The sequence below is a fragment of the Trachypithecus francoisi genome, unplaced genomic scaffold (assembly GCF_009764315.1).
Source record: "Trachypithecus francoisi isolate TF-2019V2 unplaced genomic scaffold, Tfra_2.0 Lachesis_group5, whole genome shotgun sequence".
NCBI lineage: Eukaryota > Metazoa > Chordata > Mammalia > Primates > Cercopithecidae > Trachypithecus > Trachypithecus francoisi.
The window spans coordinates 88,950,564-88,972,685 of NW_022681470.1; the positions used below are offsets into that span (position 1 = coordinate 88,950,564).

The following is a 22,122-nucleotide window of genomic DNA, read 5'->3' on the forward strand; positions in this document are numbered from 1 at the left end:
AAACTCTTAATTCTGAAGATATGATAACCTCTGGGATGCCTGGCAAAAGGAACTGTCCTTTTGAAAAGCCAGCTGCATCAGCATGCTGAAACATTAATGGTGGCAAACTTTGGCATGAGGTTTTGATAACCGCCCTCTAGCATCACTACAATGAAAAAATGGGTTTATGTGAACACTCCAAGGGACAGGAGAAACCAGCCAGAGACAAATCACATTATGTTACTGTGTGGTGTCCACTGCAATTATGTGTAGGAATTTCAGTCCCACTCACTACAGTGAGTGCTAACCCTACCTACCTTCTATTGAATAATTTGACTTCTACTATGGCTTACTTTTTAAAACTGTTTGTTCAAAGCTGAGCTAGGGAAGTTGCCAAGCCTTAAAGGAAGAGAATACAATATTTATTCATTTTACTCCTGATTATAAAAGTGATGAGTCTATAGTGTAAAGATTGGATAAGTAGGAGGTGTGGGGGTGATTCCTTTCTTCCTTCTATTCTTATGTGTCTTCCCTGTTTTTTCCTTTTTCTATATATATCTCTAGTGGTTCCAAGTTTCCAGTATTCAATATGTCATACAATCCAGCAGAAAATGCAGTCTTGCTTTGTACGGTAAGTAACCTGTGGAGCTCTCCTAAGTTCTCCCCATTTTCCATAGGTCTCTTTCTTATGCCCTTAGGGAATCTCTAATGGCTTCTTAAAAACTATTTAATGGTCAGTTTGTGAGAGCTGACACAGTGATCACTCAGAGACTCAAATCAGGTAGGTTTCAGTTGTAAACATATTGAGCATTTGTGAACTGCCTATCTTTCATAAAGCTGAACTTAATGGAGCATCAGGATGAATGACCCAGATCACTAGAAATAATTTGAGAGAATGTTTAGACTGTATATATCCTATGGAAAGAAAATGTTTACCTTGATTCCTTCCTTTGGGTGAAAATAGAAGAACTATGATTTTGAGAGGGAGTTCATGTCAGTGGGGTTGGCTTCAGAGTCATCAAAGAGTCCTCTCTGTTTCTTGCAACAGAATTTGAAAAAAAAAAAAAAAAAAGACATTCTAATTTTAGTGCCCTGGTGGCCAAGTTAAAAGGAATGAAGTTATATGTCTTTCCTTATATAGCTGTATTGTCTAATCTTTTCTTCTTTAATATCTAGCAGTCCCATATTCTGACAGTTTTCTTTCATGTTTTTTCTTTTCTTCTTTTTCCAATAAACATTTGCATTCCTATAGTGTCTTTTCTTTGATGTCTTTTTTTTCTTTCCAGTGGTTGAGTACTCAGTTGATGAGTCCTCAGGGTGGGGTACCAGAATATCAGGGTCCTAGTCTGCTAATTTGTGGAATAGAGAGCAGTTCTTACTTTCATTCAGATAATATCTGCATCTTTGGAAGATAAAGAAAATAAAGTGGCATCAGTGCTGAGTTGTTTGGCAAAGAGCCCTATAATTCATAGATGTAGAAACAGTCAAATACCCTCTGGGAGAAGGGTAAGAAAAGTATGGTTTCAGATTGATGTCTGTGCAATGGAACTGTTTTCTCTGTCAGAGTAAACTGGAAAACTGTTATCTTGGGTGCTTCTCACTAACATTTTAATTTCCCCTTTTCTTTTACAGAGAGCTAGCAATTTAGAGAATAGTACCTATGACCTGTACACCATCCCTAAAGATGCTGACTCCCAGAATCCTGATGGTAGGTGTTCTTTTTGTCTACCCTACTCTGCTTCCAGCTCTCCTCACCCGCATCATAACTCCTCTTCAAGTTTTTCACATTCCATCCGCAAGCCATGGCCACATCACTCATGTCTGTTGGCAGGTGCTGCTGACAGTTGCATCAGCGGCGACCATGATGTGAAATATTCATGTTCCTCCTCCATTTTATTACCCCAGCTAGATATATATATTTTATAATTTGGTTATTAGAAACTCTCCATTTTCTCTTTCAGCACAGCATGTTATCCTAGTTTATTGTCAGTTGATATGACTTTCACCCTGGTAGTTTCATTTATTTAAAAATGTGGTTCCAATCTTACAATGCCTCATCCTGGGACTAGGGATTTATACTCTCCCATCCACATCCAGATCCGATTTGCTTCCTTTTGCGTGTCAAAAAGATGAGGCTGCTAACAGCCCCACACCCCACCTGGGATCCCAGGATCCAGCTGAGACTCCTGACTACCTCTTCTATCACCACCATCCCTTGTTGATGTCCTTGTGATTAGAACTTGCTGACAAAACATTCTCAGAATGGATTTGACTATTGCCTATGGTCCTTTCAGTGCACTTCCTCCAGCGGGTTTATAGCTAGTACCAGATCAGAGATTTATTCTGCATATCCCCACTCTTACTGGCATACTTTCATGATATTTTAGACCCCATCAACAGTTTCCTGAGAAATAATTTACTAGCTCTGTTTCTTTTCTGGGTGCCACTGGGTTATTATTGTTGCTAATCTATCTCCTCTCTTTTAAATGAGAGGAAGAAAATATATTTGTATTTAGTATCCATAAGTCAAATTCTCCCTTATAAATTAGTTAAGCCATTTCTGACTAAGTCTTATGGTTTGGTACCTCCCAACTCAGCCCTTTGCTTTTTTTCTTTTTTTCCATCTGTGTTTACAATTAATAGAATTTAAAATATTTTGTTTTGTTTTATTACCACTTTTATTTTGTGTACTTCATTTTTTGAGGGAGATAATAACAAAGGAGCAGCCCAATGGTGGGCAACAGTGATAGGCTTGAATAATGCAGATTCCTGGCCCCTGGAAAATGGGAGTGTTAGTTTTGATAATAATTAGTTTCATAAATTGCCTGCCACTCCAGATGCCAGGGGCAAGACTAGCCAACATGTTCTCTCCAGTTTTCTGCTGGTCTAATAGGTAAAAGAGTATTTTGATGCACCCTTCTGTTTATCCTTCTACAAGTTTCCCAGAGAATGGAGTGTCCATTTCAAAATTAATAAGCCACTGAACTGAGAAACATTTTTTAATTCTCGTCAAGTTGATAAGAATGGTCAGTTGACATTTACAGAGCAACAGCTTGGTTCTAAATACCACCCAGCACCAAGCTCTCCTGTCAAGATTTAGTTGGGAGTGCTCTGTCCCACCCTGCCCTACTAGGAAGTGTGTGCATTTGCATGTTAAAAGCAGCAGAGCAGCTGCATCCTGGGGAGGGGGTCCTATGACACAGGCTTGCTTTGCTGCAGCTTGGCCAGGGAGGCCCTGCTCGTTAGCTTGATGGAGTGTGCTGTCTCCCAAGATGGGCGGCCCTTCTGCCAGTACATGATGTTGGCTGAAATGCAACCACTTGGCCTAGAGAAAAGAGGCTTGGCAGGGGTGGTGGTTGGTGTTTGGAGGGGACTGGTGGGGAAAAGTCACTCAGTAATAGCCCCAGGTTATGGCTGAATTAGGAAGCAGCTCAACTGGCAAAGCCAAGATGGCATCCAGCAAGACTGGCAGCTCCATGGCACCCGACTATGTCACCTGCCAGTGACTCACCACATGCTCCCACCCTTTGGTTTTGTTCTTCTCAGCGCCTGAAGGGAAACGATCCTCAGGCCTGACAGCCGTTTGGGTCGCTCGAAATCGGTTTGCTGTCCTAGATCGGATGCATTCGGTGAGTTAAGACTAAAAGCGGAAACTAATTTGGGGAGTGTGGTGGCAGCGGCCTGTGTATTGCAAAATAAAGACCATTGTTTTTTCTATTCTTCCCCCCGAGCAGCTGTGATTCTCATATTGGCTATACCTCTGTCTCTAGCCCTACACTAAACCCTCTTGGGGGAAAGGCATTAAAACTGATTTGATTGGGTTGATTGCTGTGGCTCTGGGTTTAAGAACCAAGCTAAAGTCACTGTTGACTACAGGAGCCCAAAATGCATCAAATCTGAAGTGAATGGGCTGGATGAGGAAATTTCCCTTCTCGTTCTGCTGTCTCCATTGTTACTTGAAATGTAATAGGTCCAGCACAAGATAAAGCACTCTGAAGAAAATATTTAACAAAATTTAAGCCCCAGAAACACTGTTTTCTCTCTGTTGTTCATTAAGGAATTCAGACTTTAGTTGGGACTTCTCAGTATATTTTAGTTGGAGGAGAAAGAATATGTATTAAGGCCCTTAGAGAAGATCTTGGTTGGCGTGGTCTGTCTGCAGTGGTCATTGACATGGACAGGACAAAAAATACTTGTTAATTGACGCTGAGGAACAATTGCTGAGAGACATCATCAGTTGTCATCATCATCTATACACACTTCTTCTCTTAACCCCATCTTTAATACTTATTGCAGCTTCTGATCAAGAATCTGAAGAATGAGATCACCAAAAAGGTACAGGTGCCCAACTGTGATGAGATCTTCTATGCTGGCACAGGCAATCTCCTGCTTCGAGATGCGGACTCTATCACACTCTTTGACGTACAGCAGAAGCGGTAACATATCAGGTGCCCCTGAGCAGACAGCCATGTAGTTGGGGAGAGTGGACATCTTTAGTGGGAACCTTTTTCCCCAAGTGAGTTTGTCTTGTTGCTTGGCCACTTCTTGTGCTCCAAGACACTTTGTAGTAACTTTTCCTTTCTGTGATCACTCTCCATCCTGCACGTCCACACTAGCATTACAGTGAGAGTCTTGGTTATTTATCTGTTTTTACAGTACTTACCTGAACAAAGCGTGTTCTCAGGGCTTAGAACGAGAGAGACACAGAGATTAATAACATAGTTCCTATATTTAAAGGAGCTTACAGTCCAGTGGTGAAAATAGACATACACAGATTCCCTAATAATACAAGGAAATGAGGGAGAGGGGGTTGAGGAGGGGGAAAGTGAACAGTGTGAGCCAAAATGTTTAAGTCACTGAGCTACTATGTAGAAATTACATTATTTTGTGTAATTAGTATTGCATTAAGAAATTGGGGTTTACATTAATTAGAGGGTGCAATTAATGTAGATCATAGCCTGAGACAAGGGAAATAGATCCATTCATGTTTGCACATCTCTGTCTATCTCAGGTCTCTGGCATCTGTGAAGATTTCTAAAGTGAAATATGTTATCTGGTCAGCAGACATGTCACATGTGGCACTACTAGCCAAACACGGTGAGTCTTCATTATATCCACCCTGATTTAGAGACCAGTCCCTCCCACACCCATTCCTGCCAGTCTACGGCACTTACCCTATCCAACAGAACACTCATGCCCTTTGCCTCTTACAGCCATTGTGATCTGTAACCGCAAACTGGATGCTTTATGTAACATTCATGAGAACATTCGTGTCAAGAGTGGGGCCTGGGATGAGAGTGGGGTATTTATCTATACCACAAGCAACCACATCAAATATGCTGTCACCACTGGGTAAGTTAATTATCTGGGATACAGAATGGGAGAAGGCAGCTTCCTGAAATCACTGTCCTGTCTTGAGATGTAACTGAAGTCCTCCATGAACTTCCTTCATGGAAAAGTCTTTACCTGGTATATATGCGCAAAGGGCATTAGAACATTCTTTTTTCAACTTTTTAAAAATTGAGAACTCTAAAACAAATGTAGACAATTACATAAAAAAGATATAGAATAACAAGTTATGTAGTGAACATCAACATAACTACCCCCCAAGTCAAAAAACAGAACAGTGCTGGCACCCCAGAAGCCCTTTGCCATGTGGTCACAACCCACCCTGTTTCCACCAAAAATAACATTCTAGTTTTTACAGTAATTTCTTCCTTGCTTTTCTTTGTAATTTTACTGCCCTGTGTTTCTTGATATGATTTAGTTTTGCCTGGTTTTGCCTTCATATAAATGAAACCATACTGAATATATTATTTCATATTTTGCTCAATATTTTGTAAGATTCATCCATCTTGTAGCTCCAATGTATTTATTTTCATTTTTATATAATTGTATGATTATACCACAGTTTGTCAGTTCTACTCTTTTAAAGAATATTTGAGTGAATTCTAGTTTTTGGCTTGTGTGAACAATGCTTAACATTCTTTTACCTGTTTTCTGGTGTACATGTACATACATTTCTCTAGAGTGTATCCTCGGAATAGAATTGCTTGGCCATAGAGTATGCATATCTTCACATTTATTAGGCAATGTGAAACTGCTTTTCTGTTTTTTTCTGAAATGGAATCTTGCCCAGGCTGGAGTGCAGTAGTGTGGTCTCGGCTCACTGCAACCTCCGCCTCCTAGGTTCAAGTGATTCTCCTACCTCAGCCTCCCAAGTAGCTGGGATTACAGGCACGCACCACCACGCCCAGCTAAATTTTGTATTTTTAGTAGAGACGGGGGTTTCACCATGTTGACCACGCTGGTCGTGAACTCTTGACCTTGTGATCTGCCTGCCTTGGCCTCCCAAAGTGCTGGGATTACAGGTGTGAGCCACTGCACCCAGCTGTGAGCCACTGTGCCCAGTTGTGAAACTGCTTTTCAAAGTGGTTGTACCAATTTGCATGCCCCTCAGCTTGGTATAAAAATTTCCTTTTGGGTCGGGTGCGGTGGCTCACTCCTGTGTCCCAGCACTTTGGGAGGCCGAGGCGGGTGGATCACCAGAGGTCAGGAGTTCAAGACCAGCCCGACCAACATGGAGAAACCCTGTCTCTACTAAAAATACAAAAAAATTAGCTGGGCGTGGTGGTGGGTGCCTGTAATCCCAGCTACTCCAGATGCTGACGCAGGAGAATCACTTGAACCCAGGAGGCAAAGGTTGCAGTGAGCCATGATCGTGCCCTTGCACTCCAGCCTGGGCAACAAGAGCGAAACTCCGTCTCAAAGAAAAAAGAAAGAAAAAATTTCCTTTCTTGCCTTCTTGACCAACACTTGATTTGGTGAGACTTATTTTTGTTCATCTGATGGATGTGTAATGGTATCTCCTTGTAATTTTGTTTTGCTGTTCTCTGTTTCCTAATGAGATTGAGCACCTTTTCATCTGGCCATCCAGTAGGATTTCCTCATATGAATTCTGTTCAAATCTTTAATCTGTCTTACATTATCTTTCTTTTTTGGATGTCTGTCCTTTGTCAGGGCTACATGTTGCAATTATCAGTATCTCCTCTTTTGTAGCATGTCTTCTGATTTTCCTTATGGTATCCTTTAATGAACAGACAGTCTTAAAATGTAGTTAAGTTTATGAATCTTTATTTTTTATGGCTATTAGGTTTCATCCTATTTTAAAGATCTTTATTGACTCCCAAATCATAAAGCTATTCTGCTGTATTCTTTTGTAAAAACATTGTAACTGTGCTTTTTATATCTAGGTCTATAATCTACCTGACATTGATTGTTATGTATGCTGTGAGGTATAGAAAGCTTAATCCCACTTTTTCCATAAGGACACTCAATTCCTCAGCAGCATTATTGAAAAGACCATTCTTTCTCCATTGTTCTGCAGTCTCATCTTTGTCATACATAAATCATGTTTTCAAAAATGCAAGGATCTGTGGTCTATCTCTGCTCTAATTCCACACTGTCTTAAATAATGTAGCTTTATGATAAATCTTCACATCTGATACAACACTTACTCTGATGCTATTTTGTTTATTTTTTAAAAGTTTTTAGGGTATTTTCAAGTAAATTATGCCCTTTCACATAAGTTTTGTTGTCATTGTTATTGTTGTTGTTTTGAGATGGAGTCTCACTCTGTTGCCCAGGCTGGAGTACAGTGGCATAATCTTGGCTCATTGCAACCTCTGCCTCCCAGGTTCAAGTGATTGTCCTACCTCCCCAGATGCTCCTGCCTTATATGTGCATGCCACCACACCCAGCTAATATTTGTATTTTGAGTAGAGATGGGGTTTCACCATATTGGCCAGGCTGGTCTCAAACTCCTGACCTCAAGCCATCCTCCCACATTGGCTTACCAAAGTGCTGGGATTACAGGCATCAGCCACCAGGCTCGGACCTTCACATAAGTTTTTAAAGTAACTTGTGAAATTCTTGGCCGGGCACCGTGGCTCAAGCCTGTACTCCCAGCACTTTGGGAGGCCGAGGTGGGCGGATCATGAGGTGAGGAGATCGAGACCATCCTGGCTAACACGGGGAAACCCCATCTCTACTAAAAATACAGAAAATTAGCTGGGCGTGGTGGCAGGCGCCTGTAGTCCCAGCTACTCAGGAGGCTGAGGCAGGAGAATGGCGTGAACCTGGGAGGCTGAGGTTGCAGTGAGCTGAGATCGCTCCACTGCACTCCAGCCTGGGTGACAGAACAAGACTCCGTTTCAAAAAAAAAACAAAAGTAACTTGTGAAATTGCACACAAAAACATTTGTCATTTCATTTGGAATTGCATGGAATCTCTGTATCTGTTGGGGGATAACCATCATCTTTACAGTCCTTACAGTGTTCAATTTCCTAATCTGTGAACTTGGTATAGCAGCTCTTCATTCATTTAGGTCTTCTGAAACATCCTTCAATAAAGTTTTATAGTTTTCTCTATAGAGATCTTGCATCTCTTTGGTTAGATTTATTAGACACTTGACGGTTTTAAAATTCTGTTTGTAAATGGATATCTATTTAAAATTTTAATTTTCTAATTTTGTTGATATTTAGAAATACAGTTAATTCAATTTAAATACAACAAAATCAATTTAAAATTGATTTTATTTTAAGGAATCTTGCTAGACTCTTATCAATTCTAGGATTTATATTTCCTTTACAAATAATCATAGTATCTGTGGGTAACGACAATTTAGTTTCTCTTTCAAGTACTTATATATTACTATATTTTTCTTGTCTTACTGCACTGACTAGGATCTCCAGCAATGTTGAGTTAACATAATGACAGCAAACATTCTTGTCTTATTCCTAACTTAAAGGGCGAACTTTCAGTGTGTTAGAATTATGTGAGCTTACAGTAGATTTTTTTAAATGTATATCCCTTTCCTGTGAAGGAATTTTGCTATTTCTTTTTGCTAAGAGTTTTTGTTTTTTTTTTTTTTTACCTTGAATGAATGTTGAATTTATTTATTTATATATATTTATTAATTTAATGTAATTTAACTATTTATTTTTGGCAGAGAGTCTCACTCTTTTTCCCGTTGTGTAGTGGCATAATCTTGGCTCACTGCAACCTCTGCCTCCTGGGCTCAAGTTATCCTCCCAGCTCAGCCTCCCAAATAGCTGGGACTACAGGCATATGCCACCATGCCCAGCTCATTTTTGTATTTTTTGTAGTGATGGGGTTTCACCGTGTTGCTCAGTCTGGTCTTGAACTCCTAGGCTCAAGCAGTCGGCCTGCCGTGGCCTCCCAGAGTGCTGAGATTACAGGCATGAGCCACCATGCCTGGTCCAAATGTTAAATTTTATTAGATAACTTTTCTACATATACGGGTTGAGTATCTCTTACCTGACATGCTTGAAACCAGAAGTATTTTATATTTCCGATTTTTTTCTGATTTTGGAGTATTTGCGTTACTGATTGAACATTATTCCACATCCAAAAATCTGAAGTCCAAACTGCTCCAATGAACATTTCCTTTGAGTGTCATTTCAATGCTCAGTTTTGGATTTTGGAGCATTTCAGATTTCCTGTTGGGGATGCTCAGTCTGCATTGAGGTAGTCATACAATTTTTCTCCTTTCATTGATTAATGTAGTGAATTAAATTGATTTTTTTTTTATTTTTTATTTTTTTTTTTTGAGACAGAGTCTCACTCCAGGGTAGAGTGCAGTGGCGTGATCTCAGCTCACTGCAACCTCCACCTCCCGGGTTCAAGCAATTCTTGTGTGTCAGTCTCCCAGGTAGCTGGGATTATAGGTGTGAGCAATTACGCTTGGCTAATTTTGAATTTTTAATAGAGACGAGGTTTCGCCATGTTGGTCAGGTTGGTCTTGAACTCCTGACCTCAGGTGATCCGCCTGCCTCAGCCTCCCAAGTGCCAGGATTACAGGCATGAGCCACTGTGCCCAGCTGATTTTTTTATGTTAAATCAACATTATATTCCTGATATAAATGTAACTTGGTCTTGATATTTTTACCCTTTTCAAATATTGCTAGCTTTAGGTTGCTAATATTTTGCTGATGTTTTCACATATTTATAAGTGAGATTACCTGTAATTTTCCCTTTTCTTTCTGTCTTTGTTAGGTTTTAGTATCAAGGTTATGTGAATTTCATAAAGTAAGCAAATAATGTATCTTTTTCTGTTCCCTCAATGAGTTTGCATAAGATTGGAACTAATTCGTCCTTGAATGTTGGTTAGAATTTGCCCTTGAAGTCATATTCTCTATGGGAGAACTTTAAAAATTTGATTCAGATTATTTAGCTATTACAGGACTATAGGTGTTTTCTATTTATTTTTGAGTCAGCTTTGGCAAATAATTTGATCCTTCGATCTATCTCTCTATCTATCTATCTATCTATCTATCTATCTATTTATTTATTTTGAGTTGGAGTCTTACTTTGTTACCCAGGCTGGAGTGCAGTGGTGCAACCTCGACTCACTTCAACCTCCGTCTCCTAAGTTCAAGTGATTCTTCTGACTCAGCCTCCCGAGTAACTGGGATTAACATGCACCACCACGCCTGGCTAATTTTTGTATGTTTAGTAGAGACGGGGTTTCACCATGTTGGCCAGGCTGGTCTTGAACTCCTGGCCTCATGTGATCTAGCCGCCTCAGCCTCCCAAAGTGCTGGGATTACAGGTGTGAGCCACTGTGCCTGGCCAGTTTGATTCTCTTAAAAAGTTACATCTTTATTCTGCACGATCTGTAGTGATATCCCCTTTTTCATTCATACTATTTTCTTTTCTCTGAATTGCCCTCATGAGAGGCTTATCAGTTTTATTCAAGTTTTGCCTTTATTGAACTTCTCTATTGTATTTTTGTTTTCTATTTAATTTCTACTATTGGCTTTATTATTTTCTTCTAAGTACTTTCTTTGGTTTAAAAAGAACAGTAACATTTTTGAGATGAGTGCTTGTTAATTTTTAGTTTCTCCTAATATATGCATGTAGAACCCAATAATTTTTAGTATTTCTTTTAATACAGTCTATAAATTGTTTGTCAAGTGTTGCATTAGCTATATTGACAAACTTCAATTTGCAATCTATTTATTATTATTTAGTTCAAAATACTTTCTATTAGACTGGGCACGGTGGCTCACACCTGTAATCCCGGCACGTTGGGAGGCTGAGGCAGGTGGATCACCAGGTCAGGAGATCGAGACCATCCTGGCTAAACGGTGAAACCCCGTCTCTACTAAAAATACAAAAAATTAGCCCGGCGTGGTGGCGGGCACCTGGAGTCCCAGCTACTCGGGAGGCTGAGGCAGGAGAATGGCGTGACAGGAGGCAGAGCTTGCAGTGAGCCGAGATCGTGCCGCTGCACTCCAGCCTGGGCGACAGAGCAAGACTCCGTCTCAAAAATATATATATACTTTCTGTTTTTTATTATTTCTTTGTCAGAACTCTTCACATATACCTCTCTTCTACTTTCAATTATAGCTTATAAAGGAGTTAGCTGTCCATAATCACCTACTGATTATATATAAGAACTTAAGATTTAACTGTTAGGTCTGATTCCTATAGCCATGTCTGTTACTCATCTTCTAGGATAATAGTATATAAAGAAAAATCATGCCATCTACCCCATCATAGAAAGAATATGATAAATTTGGCATTTAGTTCTGCTCTTTTTTGAAGCACTTCCCATCTATATCATTGTTCAAATGGCACTTGACAAAAGACCGTTTCCTAGGTTTGTTCCATTTCTTCACAGGATGGATTTTCCTTCTCACTTACTGAAAGTTGTGCCATCTACCCTCTGTTCTTAGGGACCACGGGATCATTCGAACTCTGGATTTACCCATCTATGTCACACGGGTGAAGGGCAACAATGTATACTGCCTAGACAGGGAGTGTCGTCCCCGGGTACTCACCATTGATCCCACTGAGTTCAAATTCAAGCTGGCCCTGATCAACAGAAAATATGATGAGGTAGGAAGTGAGGATGCAAACTAGAGTATTAAGAGAGGCAGCACTCTTTTTTTTTTCTTTCCTGTGAGTGATGTCTACTTCTTGCCCAACCCTACCCCAAATGTCTAGGTACTGCACATGGTGAGGAATGCCAAACTAGTAGGCCAGTCTATTATTGCTTATCTCCAGAAGAAGGGCTATCCTGAAGTGGCACTTCATTTTGTCAAGGATGAGAAAACTCGCTTTAGTCTGGCACTGGAGTGTGGAAACATTGAGGTGAGAGGAATATGGTCATCAGCCCCATATTGTCTTAGAGGTGAGAGGGTTAGAGTGGCATTGGGAGGGCATTATTCTGGGCTTGCTTCTTTAGCCAGAATAATGAAATTTGGGATTTTTTTAGTTGTTACATTGAGCCATCTTCCTGTTGCTCTTTGCCCATCTCTACTTTTACCTGCCTCTGCTTCTCCCACAGCATTTCTATTTTTGTCAACCTCAATTATAGTAACTTCTAGGATAAAAGCAAGATGGTATGGAATTTGAAAATCTTATTATTTCCTTGACACTTAATCTTGCTGACTAGCTACTTAGATGAAAGAGTACCTATTAAGCACTGAGGCCTAGAATGTATAGGCATTGCTTTCTAAGGTGAAAAGGGCTTAGGAAAATGTTTTCCAGTTCTGAACTTCTTCCTAGTATTATTTCTTCTGTCTTTGCTAAAGCCCCTGTGGATCTTCATACCTGGCAGCTAGGAAGTAAGGTAGCTAAGCAAGAACCGGCTCTGTGGAATCATCAACTGCTGGGTGGTTTTGTTGTAAAAGTAAATTTCTGAGGAGGAGGATAAATGCGATGTGATTATTTCTATCCCTGTATCTAAAGGGGTTCTATGTGTTCACTGGATTTTTTTTTCTTTTCTTTTTTTTTGAGACAGAAGTCTCGCTCTTACTGCCCAGGCTGGAGTGCGATGGTGCGATCTTGGCTCACTGCAACCTCCATCTCCTGGGTCCAAGCGATTCTTCTGCCTCAGCCTCCTGAGTAGCTGGGACTACAGGCGCGCAACATGATGCCCAGCCAAATTTTTTGTATTTTTAGTAGAGACAAGGTTTCACCATGTTGGCCAGGATGGTCTCGAGCTCTTGACCTCATGATCCGCCTGCCTTGGCCTCCCAAAGTGCTGGGATTACAGACACGAGCCACTGCGCCTGGCCAATTTTCAATGGAATTAGACTAAAAGCTAGGAGTAATTGAAAGTATAAGAAATTCTTTGGGAAATTTATATAGAGGCAGATGCTTTGCAGAGTCCCTGGTTTTGAGTCACATTGTTCTTCAACCTGTTAACACGACCGTGGGGATTCTTTAGATTGCTCTGGAAGCAGCCAAAGCACTGGATGACAAGAACTGCTGGGAAAAGCTGGGAGAAGTGGCCCTGCTGCAGGGGAACCACCAGATTGTGGAAATGTGCTATCAGCGTACCAAAAACTTTGACAAACTTTCCTTCCTGTATCTTATCACTGGCAACTTAGAAAAGCTTCGCAAGATGATGAAGATTGGTGAGGCCCTCGAACTAAGGATGGGAAGAGGGGTTCTTCGGGGAAGGAGGAAGGTGAATAAAGGAGAAAGAGAACTTAAGAGAAAAGACCTAACTTGGTGTCTCTTACTTAACTTGGTGCAGCTGAGATCAGAAAGGACATGAGTGGCCACTATCAGAATGCCCTATACCTGGGTGATGTGTCAGAGCGTGTGCGGATCCTAAAGAACTGTGGGCAGAGTAAGTATCTGGGACTTGCCAGCTTTTTCAGGGTCTGAGGAAGTATTTTTCTGTTCTTGTTGAGTTAATTTGTGTACAGTGGTGAGGGATTTCTCTTTATTGTGCATTTTCTTAGGAGAGACAACATGCTCCTCCTGTGCTTAGAAGATTTTCTTCAAAGCCAAAGCGAGGTGCAGCCAGAATATTCAGTCCAGCCAAACACCCTTAGGAAAATAGTTATTCATGGGGAAGATAGGAGATTTTAAAAGGCCTAGAGCAGACACCCTAGTAAATGCACATGGTTGGATGCCATTAGAATTTTATTCTTTATTTTCAGTTTGGAGGTTTCACTCATTTATTCATGTATATAGTCAAGGGATATTTTTGAGAACCCACTATATACCAAGCATTGTATTAGCATTTGAGATATATTAGGGAACAAACAAGTTGAAAGATGAGGTTTGGACCAAGGTGCTCTTAGTGGAGGGGTGAGCACTGTTCAGATTCAGGATATATTTTGCAGGTAGAAACAACATGATTTGTTGCAGTAACTAGATTTGAGATGTAACAGAGACGAGTCAGGGATATCCAAGGTTCTCAGCACTGATGGATAGGTCTCAAAGATAAGCAGCTATATTAGTTCTCTGATGCTGTGTAACAAATTACCCCCCAATTTAGTAGTTTAAAACAACAAACATTTATTATTTCACAATTTGTAGCATGGCTTAGCAGGGTCTCTCATGAGGCTACAGTCAAAGTGTTGGCCAGGACTGCAGATATCTGAAGATTCACCGGGGAGAGAATCTACTTCTACACTCAATGACCATTGACAGCCCCATGTCCTTGCTCCCTGTTGTCTAAGAAACGTCAGTTTCTTTTCGTGTTGCCCTCTCCAAAGAAGTTTGTAACGTGGTAGCTAGTTTCCCTTACAGCAAGTGAGCAAAAGAGGGCACCCCAAGATAGACGCCACAATCTTTGTAACCAGATCTAGGAAGTAGCATCCCATCACATCTGCCATGTTCTATGTATTAGAAGCTAGTTAATAAATCTAGCCCACACTTAAGAGGTGGGTATTATGCAACAACTTGAATACCAGGAGTCAGTGATCACTGGGGGGACCATCTCAGAGGCTGCTTACCCCAGCAATATGCATTTGGAAATGTACCTATACCACAAAGTCTGTTTTCTCTACAGAGTCCCTGGCCTATCTCACAGCTGCTACCCATGGCTTAGATGAAGAAGCTGAGAGCCTAAAGGAGACATTTGACCCAGAGAAGGAGACAGTGAGTCTTTATTTACATGATTGTCTCTTATTACAGGATTAACTCTAAGATCTTAGAACAATTTAAAATTATGAATATCACTCTCCCACCTGGTTATCAGGAGAGGCAGAGAAACAAATGACATCAAAGGAGGCTCCATAACTTTCCTTACGTGACTTCCAAGTGCTGTTTGTTTTTAGCCTCTTTTCTTCTACTACTCAGATCCCAGACATTGACCCTAATGCCAACCTGCTCCAGCCACCTGCACCTATCATGCCATTGGATACCAATTGGCCTTTATTGACTGTATCCAAAGGATTTTTTGAAGGCACCATTGCCAGCAAAGGTAAGTACCTACTTCTCCCATACCACTTTTGTTGTTTGTTTTGTGAAGAACTGTCCTAGAGAATACCATTAGCATTTAGTTTAATCTGTCCTTTTTTTCTGCATGAAGCCTAATGGAGTATTGAAATGCCAGTCATTTATGGTGCGGTCATAAAAACTTAAAATAGCATTTTCAGGTCATTAAAGAAAATTTGGAAAATAGGGAGAAAAACAAGGGATCCCTCTACTACCATCAATAACTTCAGTTAATATTTTGGTATATTTTCTTAAGTTTTACTCTATATGTAGTCATGTTCTTTGTTCAGTATTTTATCATTCATGACACAATTTTAAAGGTACTAATTCAACTACCTGTAATTCCGGTATGTGGGTATAGGCAGATGTGTGCTACCACCCTCCACCACTTCCACCCTTAACCTCCTCCTGTTTTCTTGGTCTCCTAGTTTATTTCACGTGAGTAAGAGCCTAAACAGACTCTTAAGCATTTTGTGCCGAACCCCGGTCTTTCCTCCACCTCCTCTATCTACCCTATGCCTGACGCCTTGTACATATGGTAGTGGTGGTAGCTTAGCAAAGCTCTCAGGAAGAAATTCAAGAGTGGTAGCCAAAGGCTGGTAAGTACAAATTATTTAAGAGCCAGTTTTTGGTAGCAGGAAGGCCAGTTCCTTCCATTTGTCTTCTATTCCCTCCCTCTGTGAAACCTACTGCAAGTCAGCATAACATATATACCACAAAAATAAATAATACACAAAAATAAATAATAAGTAGGCAGAAGCTTGGCACCTGTTTTTGAAGGGATTTAACCTGCCTGCAGAAAAGGCCGTATCTCAGACTTGCTGGACTATAACCAGTTCTGTTCTATTCCTTCCCTCTATAGGGAAGGGAGGAGCACTGGCTGCTGACATTGACATTGACACTGTTGGTACAGAGGGCTGGGGAGAGGATGCAGAGCTACAATTGGATGAAGGTAAAAGTGCTGTTTTAAGACTGTTCTGGGGCCAGGTGCGGTGGCTCAAGCCTGTAATCCCAGCACTTTGGGAGGCCGAGACGGGCGGATCACGAGGTCAGGAGATCGAGAGCATCCTGGCTAACACGGTGAAACCCCGTCTCTACTAAAAAATACAAAAAACTAGCCGGGCGAGGTGGTGGGCGCCTGTAGTCCCAGCTACTCATGAGGCTGAGGCAGGAGAATGGCGTAAACCCGGGAGGCGGAGGTTGCAGTGAGCTGAGATCTGGCCACTGCACTCCAGCCCGGGCGACAGAGCGAGACTCCGTCTCGAAAAAAAAAAGGACTGTTCTGGGGCGATGGACACCTTGGATTGGGACTGGGTTGTGGGTAGATCTGCAGACTTCCAGGCCATGAAACCAACTAGGATTGATTTTACTTTCTTTGGCTAAGATTATGCCACTGCCCAAATCTGTTTTGAGCTTGAATTTTCCTTACAGATGGGTTTGTGGAGGCTACAGAAGGTTTGGGGGATGATGCTCTTGGCAAGGGACAGGAAGAAGGAGGTGGCTGGGATGTAGAAGAAGATCTGGAGCTCCCTCCTGAGCTGGTATGTGGAATTTGTACCCTTAGAAGGTTCTCTCCATATCTCCCTGTGGAAGCTAGAGGCCTTATTGCCCCCCACCACTATCCTAAGGTCTCCAGAAGGGAAGGGGACTAGACCCTCCTTCTAATCTGATGCTTATCTCCCGTTTGAAAGAAGGAAGATGGCTGGGCACGGTGGCTCATGCCTGTAATCCCAGCACTTTGGGAGGCTAAGGCAGGACAATTGTTTGAGCCCAGGAGTTCAAGACCAGCCTGGGCAACATATCAAGACCCTGTCTCTATTTTTAAAAGTAAAAGAAGCAGGAAGCATGAGAGAGTCAACGTTAGTGGCCTTGTCACTTCCATCTGTCCTGATATGCTCAAAGAGGAGAGGATGTAGGACTTATCTCTAATCTGATGCTTAACTCCCATGGAAAGAAAGAAGAATGAGGTAATCAGCATTCTTCCAGCAACAGCTTATGAGAAGGCAGCAGCTGGAGTTTTTGATAAGTCATTTTGTCACTGGTGAGGTGGCTCCTCTTTTGGCAGTCTTCTCCCACAACTATCACCCCTCTTCCTCATTGGAGGCAGGGAACAATGTAAATGGTTGTGTTCTAGATTCAACAGAACAAAGTGCTTGAATGGCTTAAAAAATGACTCAATTTGGCTGGGCACGGTGGCTCATGCCTGTAATCCTAGCACTTTGAGAGGCTGAGCCAGGCAGATCGCTTGAACTCAGGAGTTGGAGAACAGCCTAGGCAACATGGCAAAACCCCATCTCTACAAAAAAAATACAAAAATTAGCCAGGTGTGGTGACTTGTGCCTGTGGTTCCAGCTACTCGGGAGGCTGAGGTTGGAGGATTGCTTGTGCATGGGAGGCAGAGGTTGCAGTGTGCCGAGATCATGCCTCTGTACTCCAGTCTAGGTGACAGAGTGTGACCCTGTCTCAAAAAAAAAAATTATTCAATACTCAATTTTTGATTTCCCCCTAGGATATATCCCCTGGGGCAGCTGGTGGGGCTGAAGATGGTTTCTTTGTGCCCCCAACCAAGGGAACAAGTCCAACTCAGGTAAGTGGAAGAAACCAGCAAGGATGAGTGGCTAATACTCGATTAGTGTATAACAGGTATTGGAGAATAGAGAAGAACAAAGTTTCACTTGATTTGGGTTTTCTTGTTTCTTGTTAGATCTGGTGTAATAACTCTCAGCTTCCAGTTGATCACATCCTGGCAGGCTCTTTTGAAACAGCCATGCGGGTAAGTAACCTTGGCTTTTCCTCTTGAGTGTGCCTAGCCCAGGGTCCCAGGGAGATGGTTGACTCAATTTTAATCAAGTGAAATTATCCTACCCACAAGGGCAAAGGTGTATATTTTTCATGAAAACTCTTTGTTAAGTACACTTGACTTCCTGTTATCTGCCTTCCAGTTGGCCTAGTAATCTTTTAGGGCAGATCGTTCAGTCATCTTCCACCCATTTATAGCTTGCTTTCTGGCTCACATCAGTGAGATAAGTACCCCTTCCCAAGCAGGGGTCTGTTTTGAACACTAAGCCAGTATTGTTATAATAACAATAATGATAACACTACAATAACCGCTAACGTTTATTTAATGTTCACTGTGTGCCAGGCACTATCCTAAACACTTTAATAGGTATTATTAAATGAGGTAGGTCTTACAATTAAATGTATTTTACTGATGAAGAAATGGGAACAGAGAAGTTAATTACCTTGCCCAAGGAAAAGTAGCTTTTTCTGCAGCAGGGCCAAAATCCTTGTTTCTTTCCTTCTGTTCCAGCTCCTTCATGACCAAGTAGGGGTAATCCAGTTTGGCCCCTACAAGCAACTGTTCCTACAGACATATGCCCGAGGCCGCACAACCTATCAGGCTCTGCCCTGCCTACCCTCCATGTATGGATATCCTAATCGCAACTGGTAAGGCCCTTCGCTCTTTGCTTTCATCTGTTCCAAGTTATGGTCGATATTTCAGATGGTAGTCTCAGTGACATAGTCAGAATTCTTTCCGAGCTAGGGTTTTCCAGTAGAAAAAAAGATCTTTGGCTTGTTACTCTATGGGGTTTGGTTTACATCTGCTGTCATCCTCTTCCCCAGCTACTTTGACAGGAGACAGGAGGGAAGCTATGAGGATGTTTGCCAGAAAAGGAAATTGGATTCTAGTTGGCTCCAATTTCTGTCTATCCTGTCTTCTTCCTACTTTTCCTTTTCCAGGAAGGATGCAGGGCTGAAGAATGGTGTACCAGCTGTGGGCCTGAAGCTTAATGACCTCATCCAACGGTTGCAGCTATGTTACCAGCTCACCACAGTTGGCAAATTTGAGGAGGCTGTGGAAAAATTCCGTTCCATCCTTCTCAGTGTGCCACTTCTTGTTGTGGACAATAAACAAGAGATTGCAGAGGTAAGAGGGTCTAGCCACTGTCCCAGTTCTGGGCACTCCCACATTCTTGTCTCTGTATCCTGACCTTCTGCTCCCTCTACAGGCCCAGCAGCTCATCACCATTTGTCGTGAGTACATTGTGGGTTTGTCCATGGAGATAGAAAGGAAGAAGCTGCCCAAAGAGACTCTAGAACAGCAGAAGCGCATATGTGAGGTAAGATCTATAGGACCCTGAGTACAACAGAGACGTCCTTCCCTTCACCCTTCACTAGGTTTGAATTCTTTTAATTTCAAACCCAGATCTGAGTGGGGACGAAGAGAAATTTAGGCCCTTCATTTCTATGAGGGGAGGATACATTTCTTCACCCCACTTCCTCATCTCACCAGTCCTCCATACCTGGGAGGCAGAAGACCTCTCTGCTTTATAACCCATCCTGTTGTGTTGTGTTGTGTTTTCTATGCATGTGTAGCAGCTTAGAAATGACCTCTACCAGGTGTAGCATCAACTTGGCATGTGTTCCTCTTTCTGTCCACCAGATGGCAGCCTATTTCACCCACTCAAACCTGCAGCCTGTACACATGATCCTGGTGCTGCGTACAGCCCTCAATCTCTTCTTCAAGCTCAAGAACTTCAAGACAGCTGCCACCTTTGCTCGGCGCCTACTAGAACTCGGGCCCAAGCCTGAGGTGGCACAACAGGTAGATGGAGCTCCTTCAGTGACCATAGGGAAGCCAGATCAACTATTACATGGAGGGAACAGACCAAGGTCCTTGCCTCTGAAACAAAGCAGTAAATAACAACATTCAACAAAAAGAGCCAACAGAATGCTACCCTCTGTTTACTTCCTGACTTGGTGCTTCCTTTGTTCCTGGAAAATTAATAGTTTATTGAGACATGACAATTGTCTTAAGTGTGCTGTGCAACCTAGAATAGCTCCATTGCACCTGAAAGTAACCCCAGTCCTGTCCTTAAGCTCCAGATATCCCATCACAACCACCACAAAGCTTCACATACACATCTCATTACTTGTGTCCTCCAAATGCATTCTTTTTGGGTGATGGAAGTCTGTTTTAACCCTTTCTAGGACCTGACCCTGATAATCTCCAGAGTTGGTGTAGGAATGTGGGTCTAAATTATGGAACCACTTTTGTATTGAGAAGGGGAAAGTTTGATACAATAGGAATGGTGATTGTTAACCCTTCACATACATCCAGTACAGAGGCTGGGACCTCTTTTCACCTGGTACAGTTGTATCTCACATCAACAGAACTACCAAACCATGGTGATGGGATCCTTTTGAGGTGTTGTCTGCAGCTTTCTATCCTCCTAAATAAAATGCTCCTTCCTTTCCCTAGACTCGAAAAATCCTGTCTGCCTGTGAGAAGAATCCTGCAGATGCCTATCAGCTCAATTATGACATGCACAACCCCTTTGACATCTGTGCTGCATCATATCGGCCCATCTACCGTGGAAAGCCAGTGGAAAAGTGTCCACTCAGTGGGGCCTGCTATTCCCCTGAGTTCAAAGGTCAAATCTGTAGGGTCACCACAGTAAGTACTGTCCTCAATAAATGTATCTAGGATATTGAGAGAAGGGGAAAAAGAAAGAAATATGGTGGTCCTTTTTTCTTCTTGTGCTTGTCCCCTGTTCCCTGAGGCAGTGACACTGGAGAACGCTAGAGCATCTCCCCACTGCTGTTTGCCAGCCAGTGACGAACACCCAAATACCTGTCTGCTACGCCCATTGAGGGTATAGGGAATAAGTTTTGTAGGGTTCTCAACCTTACAAATCTCTAACTTATTCCTCTGTTTGCTCTTCCACAGGTGACAGAGATTGGCAAAGATGTGATTGGTTTAAGGATCAGTCCTCTGCAGTTTCGCTAAGGCCCCCTTTGTGTGCATGGGTCAGTCACCATATGTTCCCCCCAGAGAATGTGTCTATATCCTCCTTCTAACAGCACCTTCCTCCTGCAACTACTCTTTGGATTTGGCTTTCTCTACCCTAAAACCTAGTATCTTTTCCTCTTCTATGGAAAAATCTGAAGTCTAAACTTGACTTTTTTGAGGTCTTCTCAACTTGACTATAGTTGTTCTAATAATTGGCCCTGCCTTTCCAGCTTAATTCTAAGGAACAAGTAAAACTCTGGGCTGGGTGGAGTGGCTCATGCCTGTAATCCCAGCACTTTGGGAGGCTGAGGTGGGCAGATCATCTGAGGCCAGGAGTTTGAGACCTGCCTGACCAACAGGGTGAAACCCTGTGTCTAATAAAAATACAAAAATTAGCCTGGCATGGTAGCATGCGCCTATAGTCCCAGCTACTTGGGAGGCTGAGGCATGAGAATCACTTGAACCTAGGAGGTGGAGGTTGCAGTCAGCTGAGAACATACCACTTCACTCCAGCCTGGGTGACAGAGCAAGACTCTGTCTCAGAAAAAAAAAGGAAAACTCTGTGATGGACATTTATTTAGTAAATCCCTTCAGTATTTATCCCTTCTCTTCCCACAGCAGCTTTCTTTCCTGTCAACTAGAAAGGAGCGGGATGTAATAAATACATGTTGGTATGACTAGGCCACACCAACTCTTAATCATCTCCCATTTTCCTTAGACATTTAAATTCCCAGGCAGGTACCCTCTGTGTACTCAGAAATTTGAAGAAGTTATTTGGTTTTCCAAAATGCACACTGCTGGTTATTGATTTGTTCTTTACAACTATTGTTCTCATATTTCTCACACTAAATAAATCTCTACGAGAGCTTCTTGAGTTGGCCATTTATTTCTTGGACACTGTCATGTTCTTGTTCACCCATGCAGGTACCCCACCAAAGCACATATCTTCCTTCCAGTAATAATTTTTAATTACAAAATAAACATCCACTATTGGGGGGAAAAAAAAGCTAGCCGAGCATGGCAGCAGGTGCCTGTAATCCCAGCCACTCCGGAGGCTGAGGCAGAGGATTGCTTGAACC

At 42.0% G+C, this 22,122-nt stretch overlaps 1 protein-coding gene across 2 annotated transcripts in view; it reads left to right on the plus strand.

Moving 5' to 3' along the window:
- The window catches only part of COPA (COPI coat complex subunit alpha), a 53,604-nt gene extending 31,687 nt beyond the window's left edge, over positions 1 to 21,917 (plus strand). Inside the window, exons 12-33 of one of the 2 annotated variants that reach the window (XM_033198470.1) lie at positions 544 to 610; positions 1,612 to 1,687; positions 3,526 to 3,608; positions 4,276 to 4,415; positions 4,991 to 5,076; positions 5,166 to 5,331; positions 11,742 to 11,904; positions 12,013 to 12,159; positions 13,241 to 13,430; positions 13,553 to 13,648; positions 14,822 to 14,910; positions 15,112 to 15,235; positions 16,112 to 16,201; positions 16,681 to 16,790; positions 17,759 to 17,836; positions 17,954 to 18,022; positions 18,560 to 18,696; positions 18,991 to 19,177; positions 19,260 to 19,370; positions 19,694 to 19,855; positions 20,513 to 20,707; positions 20,981 to 21,917. In XM_033198470.1, coding sequence (XP_033054361.1) covers positions 544 to 610; positions 1,612 to 1,687; positions 3,526 to 3,608; positions 4,276 to 4,415; positions 4,991 to 5,076; positions 5,166 to 5,331; positions 11,742 to 11,904; positions 12,013 to 12,159; positions 13,241 to 13,430; positions 13,553 to 13,648; positions 14,822 to 14,910; positions 15,112 to 15,235; positions 16,112 to 16,201; positions 16,681 to 16,790; positions 17,759 to 17,836; positions 17,954 to 18,022; positions 18,560 to 18,696; positions 18,991 to 19,177; positions 19,260 to 19,370; positions 19,694 to 19,855; positions 20,513 to 20,707; positions 20,981 to 21,040 — 2,626 coding nt within the window. In that variant the 3' untranslated portion in view covers positions 21,041 to 21,917. The remainder of the gene's footprint in view (positions 1 to 543; positions 611 to 1,611; positions 1,688 to 3,525; positions 3,609 to 4,275; positions 4,416 to 4,990; positions 5,077 to 5,165; positions 5,332 to 11,741; positions 11,905 to 12,012; positions 12,160 to 13,240; positions 13,431 to 13,552; positions 13,649 to 14,821; positions 14,911 to 15,111; positions 15,236 to 16,111; positions 16,202 to 16,680; positions 16,791 to 17,758; positions 17,837 to 17,953; positions 18,023 to 18,559; positions 18,697 to 18,990; positions 19,178 to 19,259; positions 19,371 to 19,693; positions 19,856 to 20,512; positions 20,708 to 20,980) is intronic. The other variant, XM_033198471.1, reaches the window with a different exon arrangement.
- The last annotated feature ends 205 nt before the right edge of the window (positions 21,918 to 22,122 follow it).